This window comes from Laccaria bicolor, genomic scaffold (assembly GCF_000143565.1).
Source record: "Laccaria bicolor S238N-H82 LACBIscaffold_40 genomic scaffold, whole genome shotgun sequence".
NCBI lineage: Eukaryota > Fungi > Basidiomycota > Agaricomycetes > Agaricales > Hydnangiaceae > Laccaria > Laccaria bicolor.
The window spans coordinates 241,179-256,204 of record NW_001889911.1 but is presented as its reverse complement, the minus strand read 5'-3'; the positions used below and the strand labels follow the sequence as shown (position 1 = coordinate 256,204).

Sequence of the window (15,026 nt, the reverse complement as noted above, 5' to 3'; positions counted from 1 at the left end):
TTGCGCTCAACGTTGTTCCTCATCCATTCAGCCTCGACATGTAGGTGCTATGGCGGTGACTCTGGCTCCTGAATAAAGGACACTTATGAAAGAAAAGTGCATTCGTGGATATACTTCGGCGGAGGTGTTGGTATAGGAGCAAGATCAAGCAAATCAATAATCAATTGCCGCGGATCTTTCAACCCTTCTTCACCTCCATCCTGAAAGTTACAATGAGCAAACGATGCAAGCTCGATGCTGGATGCAGCTCATCGCGTCGACAACCTCGAGGCTGTGTGCAATTTCAATGTGAGAGTCTGGTTCCCGTTCATCTGGACGCCCAGATATTCGATAATTGAACGGCCTTGGCAGGGCTGGAGATGGACGGATGCTCTCAGGCTGTCCATCAGAAATCCTACTTGAGGTTGGTGCGGAGCGACAGATTTTATTTGAGGCTCCCATCTTTTCCTTGTCCTTGTCCTGAACAATGCACTTCTCCACCGTCACCCTCGTCTCCTCGATCCTTTTGGCGAGCCAAGGTATGCACGCTGCTCATCATAGTTCTTCCGTCGTGAAAGGCTTACACGTCCCTATTCACAGCTGTGGCACTCGTGCCGAGGAGTCCATTCGTTCAGCTTTTCCCGAGGCAAACGACAGATGCTTGTACAGCCTCATGCAGTATCTTTGATGACGCCCTCAATGTCCGTACCGTGTTTTTCTCTCTCAGTTTTCAGTATCTGACAACTTGGTTTAGGCTTGCACCACCACCACATGCTTGTGTACCGCCACAGTAGCAAACGGCCTCTCAACTTGCGTCAACTGCTACTACTCAAACACGCCAACGGCAGCCGTGCTCACCTCTGCGAACAAGTTGATCAGCAGTACGCGTCTCATCCATTCTTTTTACGTGAATTTCGCGTCTGACGCGTCTTGAAAGCCTTTGAGGACACTTGCTCTGCTTTCACTCTTCCTGCAATCTCCGTCAAGACCTCATCCGGGGGTGCCACCACGGCAGTCACCACTGTTGTTTCAACAGCCCCGAGAGTCACGTCGACCACGAACACCCCCATCACGGTGACATCGGTTGCAGCAGGCACCACCGTTTCACCTCCCAAGGTGACTGTGACGGCAGTTACAGCGGATGGTGCATCAACCACCGCCGGCGCCAGCTCAAGTTCAAGCGGCAATGTCATTCCTGGCCTTACCAGTGGCGCCATTTCGGCACAATGTCAATCTCTCGTCGTGCCAGCCGCTGTTGTCCTTGGTGGTTTCCTGGCGATGATGTAAGCTGGGGGGATTTCAGCACCTTCATCCTTTCTCGAAGTTGAATAGCGAAAGGACTTGGACTCTACCTATCCACTCTTTAGTACATATATTTGCAATTGTTCACAACTGTCCATCCCTGTATTTTTGCACATGGCTCTCAAAATCTGCTTCTAGTTATACCGTAACCCTACACTACGAAGTGATCGATCACATGACCTATAGTCCTGACACATTTTTTGTCACTTTCGTTTTTCCTTGTCGTTGTCCTTGTCTAGAACAATGCAGTTCTCCACCGTCACGCTCGTCTCCTCGATCCTCTCGGCGAACAAAAGTATGCGCGCTGCTTATCCCAATGCTTCAATCGTGAACGTTCACAGCGCGCTACAGACTCAGAGTCTAGCGGTGTAAACGGCCTTGGCTGCTTGGCATGGCTGCAAGTGGACGGATGTACTCAAGTCACAGGCTGTCCCTACTCGAGGCTGGCGCGGAACGATAGATCTATTTGAGGCGCCCATTTTTTTTCCTTACGTTTCATTGTGTCCTGAACAATGCACTTCTCTACCGTTACTCCCGTCTCCTCGATCCTCTTGGCGAGCTAGTATGCACACTGCTCATTCCAGCTCTTCCATCCTGAATGTTTACAGCGCTTTACAGACTCGGAGTCTAGCGCTGTAACTGTAAACGGCCTTGGCTGCTTGGCATGGCTGAAGATCGACGAATGTAGTCAAAACTCGGGCTGTCCCTCAGAAATCCTACTTGAGGTTGGTGCGGAACGACAGATTTCATTTGAGGCTCCCATCTTTCTGGTCGCTTTCGTTTTCCTTCTTGTCTTGAACAATGCACTTCTCCACCGTCACTCTCGTCTCCTCGATTCTGTTGGAGAGCCATGGTATGCACACTGCTCATTCCAGTTCTTCCATCGTGAACGTCTTCAGCGCTTTCAGACTCGGAGTTTAGCGCTCTAAACGCTCTTAGCTGCTTGGCATGCCTCGAGATGGACTCATGGCTGGAGATGGACGGATGTACCCAAGTGTCAGGCTGTCGATCAGAAATCCTACTTGAGGTCGGTGCGGAACGACAGGTTATATGAGGCACTCATATTTTTTGTCGCTTTCGTTTTCCTTGTTCTTGTCCTGAACAATGCACTTCTCCACTGTCACTCTCGTCTCCTTGACCCTCTTGGCGAGCCATGGTATGCACGCTGCTCATTTCAGTTCTTCCATCGTGAAAGGTTTACACGTCTCCTACTCACAGCTGTGGCACTAGTGCCAAGGAGTCCATTCGTTCAACAACTTTCCGCGAGGCAACTTTCGACAGATGGTTGTCCCACGTGCAGTACCGTCGATAGCAATATCAATGTCCGTACCATGTTTTTTCTCTCAGTTTTCAGTATCTGACAACTTGGTTTAGGCCTGCCCCGACGACTCATGCTTGTGTACTGCCGCATTCGCAGATGCCCTTTCAACCTGCCTCAACTGCCTCTACGCAGAACAGCCAACTCCAAAGTTGCTCACCGATGAGAACAAGCTGATCAGCGGTACGCGTCTCATCCGATCTTTTTACGAGAAGTTCGCTTCTGACGCGTCTTGAAAGACTTTGACGACGCTTGCCCTGCTTTCAGCATTCCTCCAGTCAAGACCTCATCCGGCGGTGCCACCACTGCAACCCCTATTGTTTCCTCAACATCCCTGAGAGTCACTTCGACCACGAAAACCTCCATCGCGACATCGGTTGCAGCAGGTACCACCGTTTCACCTCCCAAGGAGACCGCGACCGCCGTCACAGGAACTGATGCAACAAAATCCACCTCCAGCTCAAGCTCAAGTTCAAGCGGCAATGTCATTCCTACCCATGCCAGCGGCGCCACTTCAGCCCAGATACAAGCTCTCGTCGTACCAGCCGCCGTTGTTCTTGGTGGTTTCCTGGCGTTGATGTAAGCAGGGGGGACTGTTCTCTCGACCTCTTCAGCACCTCCATGGAACCATTCTTGATGTTGAATGACGAAAGGACTTGGTACTCTACCTATCCACTCTGTACATATTTTTGCAATTGTTCTCAACTGTCCATCCCTGTAGTTTGCACTTTTCTCTCAAAATTCGTTTTCTCTTCTCTGAGTGTGCGTGTATTTGGCAAGGACTTCGAGAGTGACGCAGCATGGAAATTCAACCACGCTTCGAGTCTAAGCGCGCCTCATACTGTCTATTTACGCACACACCCGGACGTTGAACAACGTATAACTAACACAATTCGACTGTGCGTGTAGATATCCGCAGTGTGTCATTGCGTCATCGTTTAAACGGGTATTGATATTGCAATATTGAACGGTAACCGGTAAGTACTTGTGATCTTGCCTGCGTTTAAAGTTTACCTTTCTCACAGGCTCTTCCAGCTCTGCAACTAGATCATGAGCTCTCTCGCTTTTCTTTTGACAGAGCTTCAGGTAAGCCTGTTCAATATAATAGGGCAAGGGGAGCTGCTGAGACAATCATCGCCTAGTCTTTGGCCAGTGAAACGCGAAGGAAGCACCCAGAGATACGCGAGGTCTTTGTTTTACGATATCAGAGAATGGAGAAAGGAGGCTAATTTAGGGCATGGTTGAAAGGCAGCAGAGAAATCACTTGCTATCCTCCGTGCATCTCCGGAACAGGCTACAGCTAGTTTGGCCTCAGGTTCGTCGCCTTAATATCTGGCGCTGAGCCGACCTCTTCATCTTCTACTTTAAGATGGCCCACAATCGGATGACCTTCTCAGGCCCGTCTTCATGGGTTGCGCTACCAAGAACGCAAAGGTTGTCGCCATATCTCTCGGCTCCCTACAGCGCCTCATTACCCTCAAAGCCGTACCCGAATCTGCAGTCCCCATGATCATTAACACAATGAATGATGCAGTATCTCAAGGAGTCGACATTCAGCTGCGTATCTTGCAGACCCTCGTATCTCTCGTACCGAATTTTCCATCCATACATGGAGACCTACTCGGAGATGTGCGTAACATCTTACTCCTTTGCGAATAATTGGGGACGTATCTTTATCATCTCCATAGGCGCTTTTACTATGTTTCAAGCTTCAGGAGTCTCGGATTGCTGTGGTTTCGTCCACTGCTGCTGCCACCCTTCGCCAGCTTGTCATGTTTGTAGTCGATAAAATGGTTCTTGAAGATCGTATAATGGAGAACGACGACCTACCACCCTCGCAACTCCTCGAAATTCAGCTTCCAGACGGTACCACTAAATCCCTCGGCCCTTCTGCCCACGATGCCTTTTCTGTTTTTGAGGATCTTTGTCTCCTCGCCAATTCAGAGACCCCCCATTTTTTGAAACTTGAATTTCTCCACAAGACGTTTGCCCTTGAGCTCATCGAAAGTGTGCTTACCAACTACCATGCACTGTTCCGTAAAGTCAGTTCCTTTTGGATTGTTTGAAATGATGTCACTCAATTCCTATTCCACAGCATGCAGAGCTCATCATGCTTCTCCAACATCATCTATGTCCACTTCTACTCAAGGCCCTTTCAGAAAAACCAATGTTCTCACTTATCCTGCGATGCACGCGTGTAGTTTTCCTGATGCTCAAACAGTTTTCGTTAGAATTGAAGACGGAGGCAGAGGTGTTTCTGATGCTTCTCATAAGAATAATCACGGAAGACGGTAGTGCCGAAACTGGTACTGCGGAGTATCACTTTCACCATCATATCCACGGTGCGAGACCACCATGGATGAGGGTCCTTTCCATGGAGATTATGAGAGGGTGAGTCGTTTCCTTTCGTCTCCTCAAGTTTCGTTGTCTGAGGCGTCCATAGTTTATGCAGCGATGCAGAACTCATGCGAAATGTATGGGAACGGTATGATTCAGTGGGGGATACGGGGTCCAAGGTGTTTACCGACCTTATCACCGCACTGAAGAGACTTGTTACGGAGAAACCCTCATTACTCGGTAGTGGATCTCAAATGGGAGGAATTGGCGTACAACAGGACAGCGGAACCTCTGGTGCTGGTTATGGGTTGGACATGGCAGGAAGGGTTGCGAGTGCAACGGTTTCTGGGGTTGTAGGCATGATTGGGTCCGGTGGAGGTGGGTTGAGTCTCCAAGGGTCGTCGATGAAGCTGCAATGGTATGGTTCCGATCTTTCGCCACCCTCATTCGTTAACCCCTCTCAAGCATTGACCAGTTGGACAAGGCAGACGCCCCTCCCATCCCAGAGTCATACATTTACCTGCTAGGCGTCCAGTGCATAGTCTCGCTCTGCGAAGGACTCGCTTCCTATGCAGGACCGTTGTACGGCTCAATCGTGGTACAACGCCCACGCGCAGGGGAGCCAATGGTTCGTGCACCACCAGCACTCGACCTTTCTACACTCCCACAAGATGATCAACAAACAAAACAACTTCGAATTATTCAAGATATCATTTCGAACGGATGGCCTGCCCTTCTAGCCGCGCTCTCCTTTATCATTTCTACTAATCTCTCTGACGAGCTCTTCGTGGAGGTCCTAGCCAGCTACCAAGCGATGACCAATGTCTCAGGAATGCTTGGGCTCTCAACTCCTCGCGATGCATTCTTCAACAGCTTAGCAAAGTTCTCTGTCCCTGCTCGTGTTGTGTCCAGCCTGGATTCGTATAATGAGCCACCTCAAACACCTCGATCAGCGACGGCTGCGTTATCCGAAGGATTAGGGCTGGGTGCTCCTCCTACACAACCTCCAGGCCTCTCCGAAAGGAACATGGCTTGTCTAAAAGTTTTCGTGGGCAGTGCCATGTTTTTGGCTGGTAGCCTTGGGGAGAGCTGGTACGGGATCTTGGAGGCGTTGCAGAATGCGGACTACGTTCTGACATTTAGAGTCGCCAATGCACATTCGACCCCAAACAAGCGCGCAAGCATGTTCAGCCCCGTCGGAATTGGAGGTGCCACTGGTGCATCTGCAAGTCGCTCGGTGTCGACTTCGGGTTCTCAAACTCTCTCGGGACCTACAACTGGGGCTCGTCACCCGCTTCTAACGGACTTGGATAGTGAAACCCTGCTAAACGCAATACAGAGGCTATTCGATTCTTCGAAGAACTTGGAAGATCCCGCTTTCAAGGACTTCATCAACGCCCTTTGTAAGCTTAGTGGAGAGATGGTCGGAATGCAAGTTGAGGGTGGGCCTTCCGCTCGCGCATCGCTGGAGATCGTGGATGAGACAGGCAGTACGCATAGCTTGATAATGCCAAAGTTAGAACCTGCCCAACGACGACGGATGAGTGGAATTCATCTTCCAAAGACGCAGGTACGCGATTACCCCCCTAAAAGTGTTGAATTTTCAATGATTTGAACAACTATAAAGCGTACAGGAGATTTCGGAATATCCAAGCTTGGAGGCGTTGCACTGCTTAACATACACCGCTTGATATACCGATCGCCGGATGTCGCTTGGAACACGACGACATCCCACCTTCTATTGATCATTCGACTTCCGTTCGCACCACAAGCTATCCGGGTCCAGGCCGCCAGAGTTCTGGATGAAATCTTGCTTATTGTCCCGCGTAATCTATCCAGCACAGGAGACATGCAAGGACCAGTCCAGCGACGTGTTCTCGAGGTCCTCTCCCAACAAATCATACCAGACGCCGCGTTGTCCAGCCATGATACGTCCACAAGTGTCGAGCTTCGCCGCATGGGCATGGAAACTTTGCATCATATCTTGCAAGCCTCTGGTCACACACTCGTTGTTGGTTGGGAAATTATATTTCAAATGCTGGAGAGTGTCTGTCGACCTGCTACTCCCCTGAGATCAGGATCTGTGGATTCGCTATCTGTTTTAAGTAGTACACCACCGTCAACGCCACGATTGAAGCCACTCCCACTTGGCCTAGGCAACCCTAGCGAAAAAAGTTATACCGCCCTTGTTAAGATTGCCTTCCAGTCGTTGACATTGGTCTGCGACTCCGTTTCCTCTCTCTCTCCCGAACATCTCCGCCTGTGCATCACCACTTTGGGACAGTTTGGGCGACAGGCAGATACCAACATCGCCTTGACAGCTGCTGCCAGTTTGTTGTGGAGCGTGTCGGACGCCATCCAATCCAAACGGAAAAACGTTGACGAAGAACCGGAGTATAGTGAACTTTGGATGTTCCTACTTTTGGAAGTACTGGGCCTCTGCACGGATGCTAGGTCAGAAGTACGTGACGGGGCCATCCAGACCCTTTTCCGTACCATGCAACTCTATGGTTCAACATTAAGCTCTGAGACATGGGACCAGTGTATATGGAAAGTCACGTTCCCGCTTCTGGAATCTCTCACTACAGAAATACAATCGTACAACGAGCCTGGCGCCGGCGAATTGTCGAAAGTGCAGGCCTGGGACGAGTCGAAGATTTTAGCCTTACATTCAATTGGCTCCCTCTTCAACGATTTCCTTGTTTCAAAAATCATGCACCTCGACTCATTTACCAAGGCCTGGGATGTCTTCGTTGGACACGTGCAAAAGTCTGTCCTGCTGGATAATCGGTCGATTAGCGCCCCTGCTCTTCGTTGTTTGGAAAAGGCCATCAAAGCCTCTGCAAGTGCTGAAGGCGTGCTCAAACCACGATTGACTGAAATTCTTCAGCGTGTCTGGGAGGCCATTGACGTTTTGGGAAGCACGGTGATACAGAGATCAAGTACTCCAGTCGCGGAAGGGGCCCCTATTCAGCCTCAGCCACTTACCCAAGAAAGTTTGGTTGCCTTTGTCGACGTTATACAAAGTACTCGAAAGACTAGCCGCACACTTACTGGCAAGGAATGGAATCTGGAAAAGTTGACTCGATTGATGGCTGTACTCAAAGGTTAGCAAGGCTTGATTGTCCTCAAAGCCGCCTCTCAATCCTTACCCATCAGGTGTACTCACTTATCCCAACTCACCTGATTACAGGCCAGACATTGATGTTCTTCCCCCTGTCCAGGTACGTGTTTACCTTCATTACATCTGATCCCCGCTAATCATAATCTCTAGGCTGTTGTAATGGACACAATCACAAACATCGACCTCACCACAAAAGGATCGCCTTCTCTCGTTATCAGGGACCTTTCAGAATATGCAACACTGGCTTTCCTTGCTGGCTTTGACGTGCAACCGCAACCCAAGAGTCAGACTCCACAAACGCCTCAAAAACGCGTTACTTATATAGCACTCTCCAAAAAAACGATGCCCCTTCTTGTAGATCTTCTCATGCAGTTCAAGGCTGATCCAGAAATCTATGTTGACGGGACGTTTGAAGCTGTGCTTTCTGTAAGTTGCGCTACCAGTTCATCTAATTATCCATCTAATGCTAATGATGGTGAAGGCCTACTCCATTCCCGTCAAGCTGAAATATGACTGCCCCGCTCCGTCGAAGTTTGGAAAGGACCAACCTCTTTGGAAGACGGCGACTACGTGTTTCCTGCGCATCGTGAAAGAATGCGCTCATCAGATTAAAGCTTTGGGGACAGGTTCGCCTTCGATCCTTACAGATGAGATCGCTTACTAACTCTTTGATTTAGATATATCCGATGAGCGGGTCGAAGGCATTTGGCGACAAGTCTTAGACGTTTTCCGTGGGGGCATCCTAGCTGACTGGTACGTCGTTTCAACCCTGCTCTGAGGTTTGATTTTTAATGACCTCTGTCTACTCCAGTACCGCGGCAGAATCATTCCCGCTTGCTGCTCAGGAAGAGGAGGAGAATTTTGATCTCGCTCTTATTGCGTCTCTTGAGATTGACGTCGTCCCACACCTTGGGGACAGTAGAGTCCCTGACGATTTGGTCTCGCGGCTGGCAAGCATCTTACAGCGGGGTAGCCTGGTCTATGTAAGTCGCCCAACGGAAAGCCCGACGAGCAGCAAGCCCTTGAAGCTCGTTGTGGAGGAGGACAAGTACGATCTTGGAAGCACCGACTTTGGCTCTCTGGTTCCCCGAGAGAGATTTTCATATTGGTGTTTCGACCTTCTTTTTCTGATCTGCTCAGATACCACGAAAGGTGTGTTTAGTCTTGCCTTGCAGCTTATCCCTTCAATCTGAAGTTTCCGGACAGACCAAGAAAATTCTCGGAAGCGACTTGCGGCGTTAAGTCTCCCACTACTGATCAATCGGTGCCGAACGACGTTGGTTGGTTATGTCGCAGATGAATCACTACGAGGAAGTCTGCCTTTTCCAAGGTGCGCAGACATATGCCAACTTTGTGTCCGGTGATTGATTGAAGTGTCTTTAGGGCACGAGAAGAGGAACTTCTATATGTTCTCCGCAAACTTTTGGCTCTAAGATTGTGGCGTGGCTCATTATGGGCGGCATTGTCGGACACTCCCACAGCTTATTGCGTCGAACAGCCAGGTATATTCCAGATCTTGTATCGATTTCAATAAAAGCTAAGACCCAGCAGCCATATCCCAGTACCTGTCGTCCTCGGACCTCGTTGCGGATGTAGTCAAACGTTCAACAATAGCACACCTATTCCACTTCTATCCAGTACTGTGTGAAATCGCGTCAATACCGCGGCAAACCCCAGCAGCGTGGATTGCAAGGCAACCTTTTCTTCCTGTTGCTCCTCAAACGCCAACGCAAAATTCGAGCGTGGTAAAGTCGAATGGAGTCGCTGGTAATGGCCACACGAATAACACAGACGCTCCAATCGAGCTTGACGCGAGGACAATGGCTAGAGATTGTTTGAAAGAGGTCGGGCGGGAAATGGGGGTTTCGAGGTGGTTGTCATGACTATTTACTGCTACATAATTCTGTCGAGTTCCCATTATCATGTTGACACTGGTTTATGAAGTCCTGTTTCTCATTCATAGAGACATTTATTTCGCGGTCACCGATGGAAGCAAGTTGGAGACCCATTCGCAAATCCTTCGACAAGGCAAGTATCACCTAGTGCTGCAAGGCTGAAATTAAAAGTTTCATAGAGGGATGGTATCAGTCATCCCTGGAGCACATGGTCAATCATAGCTGTCATCGCCTCCTCCGACTCTCCCTTTGCCGCTGAGATATCACTTATCCACCATTCACCTATACTTTTCCCATACACTCCCCCCTGAACATCATAAAAACCACATTCCACATCGACTCGCAATTTCTTCGGAGCCTCTGCAGGCAAGTGACGTGTTAGAGTCACTTCGTACCACCATCCATCATCTGCCTCGAAATCACTTTTCAGAGCCTTTGCCTGGGGAGGCTCGAGATCTTTTGGGTCACAGGAGAGGGATAGACATGGCATGCGCTCAATATCGTCGGTTTCAGCCAACGCACCATAGGCATGCATGATCTTTGACTTGGGCCAAAAGCCATCGTTGTTGCCACCTGTCTCAAATAAGTCAAATAGGGCGTCGGTGTACCCATAGAATACATTGGGTCCATCGGGAGTTAAGGTCACTAGGTCCTCTTCATCAAGGTCGCGCGAAGAACTTTCGAGTTCGTTTTCGGAGTTAGGCGCTGATAGAGTGTCAGGTACGTCAGATTTAGCTTTCTTGCTGGAAGGTGGGGCTGAGGAGCCCTCGGCAACAGGTTGATCTGGGTCATCCGTCTTAGAAAAGGTCCTCTTGTGGGATGGTTTTGAGGCAGCATCTTGTAAGGTAAGGTATTACTTACAGCTCAAGTAGACATGAGGCAATGAAAGGTACCGTTTTTGTCCCCACCTTCTTGGCTCTCTTCAGGATTTTTCGACGTGGTTTCTGCCACAACATCACTATAATTGACCTGTTTAATTAGCAACACAAGCGAATGTCAGTAGAGTTGCTTACCTTGGCTTATCACCTTCAGCCAGTTGAGTTTCACAAGACAGAATTTTTTTAGCTGGTGCCATGCTGGCGGCTGCTGGCGGTTGGGATCAAGAGGACGACCCTGGAATGACAACCAGCGCGAATAATGAATGTCGTAACGGCCACGTGCACAGCGTGACAAACGCGTTCTGCTTCGAAGACAACCTCGGTCCTCGATGACATTTACGTTTCGGCAATGGGTGCTGCCTAAGAAAGGCGTTGTCCATTATCAACAAAGATTGTTCACATTTGTGATAACATCAAGAGACTGATTTTTAATAATTCAAGACTCAAACTTAAAGAGGTCGGGCGGGAAGTGGGGGTTTCGAGGTGGTTCAAGGTTGTCCGAGTCAACTCTGGTTTACAAACTCAAAAAAAATTTCCAGCCATTTAGATGTTTATTTCGAGGTCACTGATGGAAGAAAGTTGGATACCTAATGCCAGTCCAACATTTTCATATTAAGGTGATGGTCAGTCGTTTCTAGAACATTTTCTCAAGGATAGTTGTTATTGCCTCCTCTGACTCCCCCTTCGCCACTGAGATGTCCGTTATCCACCATTTGCCTAGACTTTGCTCACCAACCACTCCGGTTCGCATACCATAATAACCAGCTTCCAAATCGACTCGCAATTTCTTGGGAGCGTCTGCAGGCAAGTGACGTGTAAGAGTCACTTCATACCATGATCTATCACTATCTGCCTCGAATTGACTTTGCAAGAGCTTTGCCTCGGGAGTCTCGAGATCTTTTGGGTCGCAGAGAATGGACAGACAGGGTATGTCAAAATCTTCCCTTTCAGACTCGTCGTCGTCATCTTCAGCTGACGAATCATAGTCTTCATCATCGGGCAATGAACGGTAAGCATCCATGACCTTCGGTTTGGGCCAAAGGGCGCTTTCGTCACTGTTGCCTGTCTTGAATAAATCAAATAGGGCGTCAGCACACCCATAGAATATGTTGGGCCCATTGGGAGTCATGGGCACTAATAGGTCCTTTTCATCAATGTCGCTCCAAGAGCTTTCGAGTTCGTTTTCGGAGTCAGGGGCTGATAGAGTGTCGGGTGCGTCAGATTTAGCTTTCTTGTTCGAAGGTGGAACTGAAGAGCCCTCCGCAACATGTTGATCTGAGTCATCCGTCTTAGAAAAGGTCCTCTTGTGGGACGGGTTTGAGGCAACATCTTGTGAGGTAAGGTATTACTTATAGCTCAAGTTACAAACGGACACAAGGCAATGGAACGTACCGTTTTCGTCCCCACCTTCTTGGCTCTGGTCAGGATTTTTCGACGTGGTTTCTGCCACATCACTAGTAAAATTGACATATTCGATTAGTAAACCAAGTGAAAGTCAGTAGAGTTGCATACCTTGGCTTATCGCCTCCAGCCGGTTGAGTTCCACGAGACAATTTTTTTTTAGCTGGTGCCATGCTGGCGGTTTGGGATCAAGAGGATGATCGTGGACGTGCGGATAATGAAATTATGAATGTCGTAACTGCCACGTGCACAGTGTGACAAAACGCGTTCTGCACAACCTCGACATTTTCCTTGGGATGGTTGCTGCTTCAGAGAGGTATTGATGATTCAAGAATCTAATAAATTATGGGCGAATACATGTGCACAGCATGGACAAATGGATACATAGCGAAAACCAACACAAGTGTATGGTGTAGCTCTCAACTTTTCTATAATGGTGCAAAATACAAAGATTCAGAGGTCCATGAACCGGTCCCATTTACTCATACATGAGTATCCATCATAATCTGCAACAAACGTTAGCAACGAACTCCACCTAGAATCTGATGAAAACGCACCGAAACTCCTCGCAGGATCACACGAACACCTCCCCTTCTGCCAGTTGTTGCCCAACTTTGGACAATGCGTGTACGGGTTGTGTTCGTAGCCTATTTCATCAAAGAATTGGATCTGGTCACGCGAGGCGAACAGCGCAGCGGCGATACTGTGAACTGGGGCATCTCCCCAACGCTACCGACGTGATGTGAGCTTTCAAGTCCGAGGGACGAGGTGAGACGTTACCTCGTAGTAAAATCCGCCTTTTGAGTCAAGATATTCGAAGAAGGCCGTATATGTGGGTCCACGCCAGAAGTTCATGTCTGCCACTTCAAAGTTACTCCAGACTGATTTTTTTCCCGTTAGGATTCATGGTAACAAGATAAAGGGGGCGGACGGGACTCACAATGGCATAGATTGTATTTCTCGCCTCCGTTCTCCGACATGAAACCCATAGCGTTGTTCTCTGCTACGTATTCAGGATGAAGCTTGGCAAAATCTGTTGCTGCAAGGTCAGTAACAGTAAGAAAAAAATAGGGGGAGAGAGGACCTCGAACGTGGCCCCAGAGCGTAGGAATGGTAGCTTCATATTCATACATGGTGATCGTGAATGCTTTATGGAAGTGGAAATTAATATCCAGTTGAAACTGAGATGGAGAATAGTTACCGTAAACTTTGTTCTTGTCTTCCATGTAGACGAATGGATCAAAGTCGATGTCGCAGTGGAAATGGACGTCTGGTCTGGTACGAGTGGTACAGTCAGTTGTCGACTTCAGGCTTGCCAAAAGTAACAGATGCACTCACTCGATGCGCCAATACCATCTGTACTTCTCCATCAAGGGATGTCTGAAGAAAAACTGATGGTTGACGAGGTGAGCCTTTGATGAGCACAGAACACAAACAGGAGCGTACCCCAGAGTTGAATCGACACATGTTACGGTAACTACACTTTGATTAAGCCATGTCTGTGTCAGGAATGGAACGAACGACGTACGAGACACTCCCGCCATAGATAATATTGTCAGCAACCATCTTATTCCTTGACTTGGTGGCCCTGTCCTCGTCAATCCAGTCCGGCTGGAACCAATGCTCGCGCGGAATGAGCCCAAACTCCACCGTGGACGGCGTGAGCACCGATATCCGTCTACAATCCGTCACTTCAGATGCCCTCCAAAAAGCCAAAATATGAAAAGCGCACTTTTTGAAGTCGTCCGTAAATTCTTCCTCATTCAACAGCACATATGGGTACCGATATTTCCTGTTGAACCTATCCTCGATCTCCCTGATGCTCCTAATGGTCCCTGATAGATCGCTATTGCGTGCCAAAATGACAAAGGTGGCATTGGCCCGGCGATCCACTGCTAGCGTGTCATTTGGGTGCCCAAATCCATAATAAGTGTCCGCAACCGTCGGTGGCGCTTGCTGGGACCCAAGAAGCGTGGACTTTATGTTCGAAAGTGACGTTGCGCGCCCATAGGATTCGTGCGTGAAGCTTAATAGGTAGTGTAGGGATATCTAAGGATGGATAGTCTGTTAGTGAAGTTCTTTGTGTATGTAAAGTGTCATTGGCTTACAATGATACCAAGAACCAGTAAAATGTATCGTCCGGACGTATTCATCACGACCGGTAAGCGTGGTCGTCACTTGGATAGGAAAGAGAAGAAAGGAGAAGGAAGAGAAAGGTTCAAAAGAATACACAGCCAAAAAGGAGCCGTCGGCTCTCTATGTCGTCAGGGCAATTATTGATCGCAGCCCACCATGATCGCCGTTTACCCGCTCAACAATTTCTGGCAATCTCTATCCCCTACGGTGGGCGGGAGCGCCGCGGTTCAAATTGATTTCTGATTTCTTGGTTGAACCCTGGTGATGGAGCCCTAACCCGAACCTATGTGCAGATTTTGACCCATAAAGTAGGTCACGTGACCTACACGTAGAGTATTTGGTTGATTATCTTTTCCACTTACGGATGCATCGCCGCGCGCAAGGGGAGACACACACACAGAGATGAGGAGAACTACACATCATGTGAGAAGCAACACACCAGGTAACAATGTGTTGTTCTCAAGTCGTTCTTCGAGATTTCGCTTGGATTTCGCATTTTCGCGCATAAATTCGAAACTCCGCCACAAGTTACGAGCGTGATGATCCCATGTCACCTGTCACGACCGCTTTCTCATCACCACCACCACCATTTGCTTGCCTGTGCCCCACCTTTCGCGGCCTCTTCCTGCCCACCTTGCACCCTCGCTATGACAGAC

General features: G+C 48.9%; 6 protein-coding genes across 6 annotated transcripts; 3 read left to right on the top strand and 3 right to left on the bottom strand.

Moving 5' to 3' along the window:
* Nucleotides 1-466: 466 nt before the first annotated feature.
* LACBIDRAFT_309480 (GPI-anchored small secreted protein) lies at nucleotides 467-1,266 on the top strand (the record flags this gene model as incomplete). Its single annotated transcript, XM_001886860.1, has 4 exons — nucleotides 467-518; nucleotides 580-680; nucleotides 734-860; nucleotides 917-1,266. 4 exons carry the CDS (start codon nucleotides 467-469, stop codon nucleotides 1,264-1,266), a joined length of 630 nt encoding a protein of 209 aa, XP_001886895.1.
* Nucleotides 1,267-2,385: 1,119 nt separating this feature from the next.
* On the top strand, nucleotides 2,386-3,182 carry LACBIDRAFT_309479 (GPI-anchored small secreted protein; the record flags this gene model as incomplete). Its single annotated transcript, XM_001886859.1, has 4 exons — nucleotides 2,386-2,437; nucleotides 2,500-2,603; nucleotides 2,656-2,782; nucleotides 2,839-3,182. 4 exons carry the CDS (start codon nucleotides 2,386-2,388, stop codon nucleotides 3,180-3,182), a joined length of 627 nt encoding a protein of 208 aa, XP_001886894.1.
* A 467-nt stretch (nucleotides 3,183-3,649) lies between these two features.
* On the top strand, nucleotides 3,650-9,943 carry LACBIDRAFT_309478 (uncharacterized protein; the record flags this gene model as incomplete). Its single annotated transcript, XM_001886858.1, has 17 exons — nucleotides 3,650-3,685; nucleotides 3,742-3,786; nucleotides 3,848-3,914; nucleotides 3,969-4,228; nucleotides 4,288-4,641; nucleotides 4,695-4,990; nucleotides 5,043-5,354; nucleotides 5,402-6,506; nucleotides 6,564-8,043; nucleotides 8,096-8,160; nucleotides 8,211-8,486; nucleotides 8,542-8,686; nucleotides 8,738-8,813; nucleotides 8,872-9,212; nucleotides 9,267-9,390; nucleotides 9,444-9,562; nucleotides 9,612-9,943. The coding sequence occupies 17 exons, from the start codon at nucleotides 3,650-3,652 to the stop codon at nucleotides 9,941-9,943; spliced, it is 5,433 nt and encodes a 1,810-aa protein (XP_001886893.1).
* Nucleotides 9,944-10,014: 71 nt separating this feature from the next.
* LACBIDRAFT_295421 (uncharacterized protein) lies at nucleotides 10,015-11,030 on the bottom strand (the record flags this gene model as incomplete). Its single annotated transcript, XM_001886789.1, has 3 exons — nucleotides 10,015-10,792; nucleotides 10,849-10,913; nucleotides 10,969-11,030. 3 exons carry the CDS (start codon nucleotides 11,028-11,030, stop codon nucleotides 10,149-10,151), a joined length of 771 nt encoding a protein of 256 aa, XP_001886824.1. The 3' UTR covers nucleotides 10,015-10,148.
* A 395-nt stretch (nucleotides 11,031-11,425) lies between these two features.
* LACBIDRAFT_295420 (uncharacterized protein) lies at nucleotides 11,426-12,418 on the bottom strand. Its single transcript, XM_001886788.1, has 3 exons — nucleotides 12,346-12,418; nucleotides 12,226-12,287; nucleotides 11,426-12,162 (listed from the first exon to the last, which is right to left on the bottom strand). Exons 1-3 carry the CDS (start codon nucleotides 12,405-12,407, stop codon nucleotides 11,468-11,470), a joined length of 819 nt encoding a protein of 272 aa, XP_001886823.1. The 5' UTR covers nucleotides 12,408-12,418; the 3' UTR covers nucleotides 11,426-11,467.
* A 144-nt stretch (nucleotides 12,419-12,562) lies between these two features.
* LACBIDRAFT_186002 (glycosyltransferase family 15 protein) lies at nucleotides 12,563-14,427 on the bottom strand. Its single transcript, XM_001886787.1, has 11 exons — nucleotides 14,343-14,427; nucleotides 13,967-14,283; nucleotides 13,763-13,912; nucleotides 13,681-13,711; nucleotides 13,573-13,625; nucleotides 13,436-13,509; nucleotides 13,319-13,381; nucleotides 13,175-13,267; nucleotides 13,015-13,115; nucleotides 12,792-12,963; nucleotides 12,563-12,740 (listed from the first exon to the last, which is right to left on the bottom strand). The coding sequence occupies exons 1-11, from the start codon at nucleotides 14,385-14,387 to the stop codon at nucleotides 12,688-12,690; spliced, it is 1,152 nt and encodes a 383-aa protein (XP_001886822.1). The 5' UTR covers nucleotides 14,388-14,427; the 3' UTR covers nucleotides 12,563-12,687.
* Between the last annotated feature and the right edge of the window lie 599 nt (nucleotides 14,428-15,026).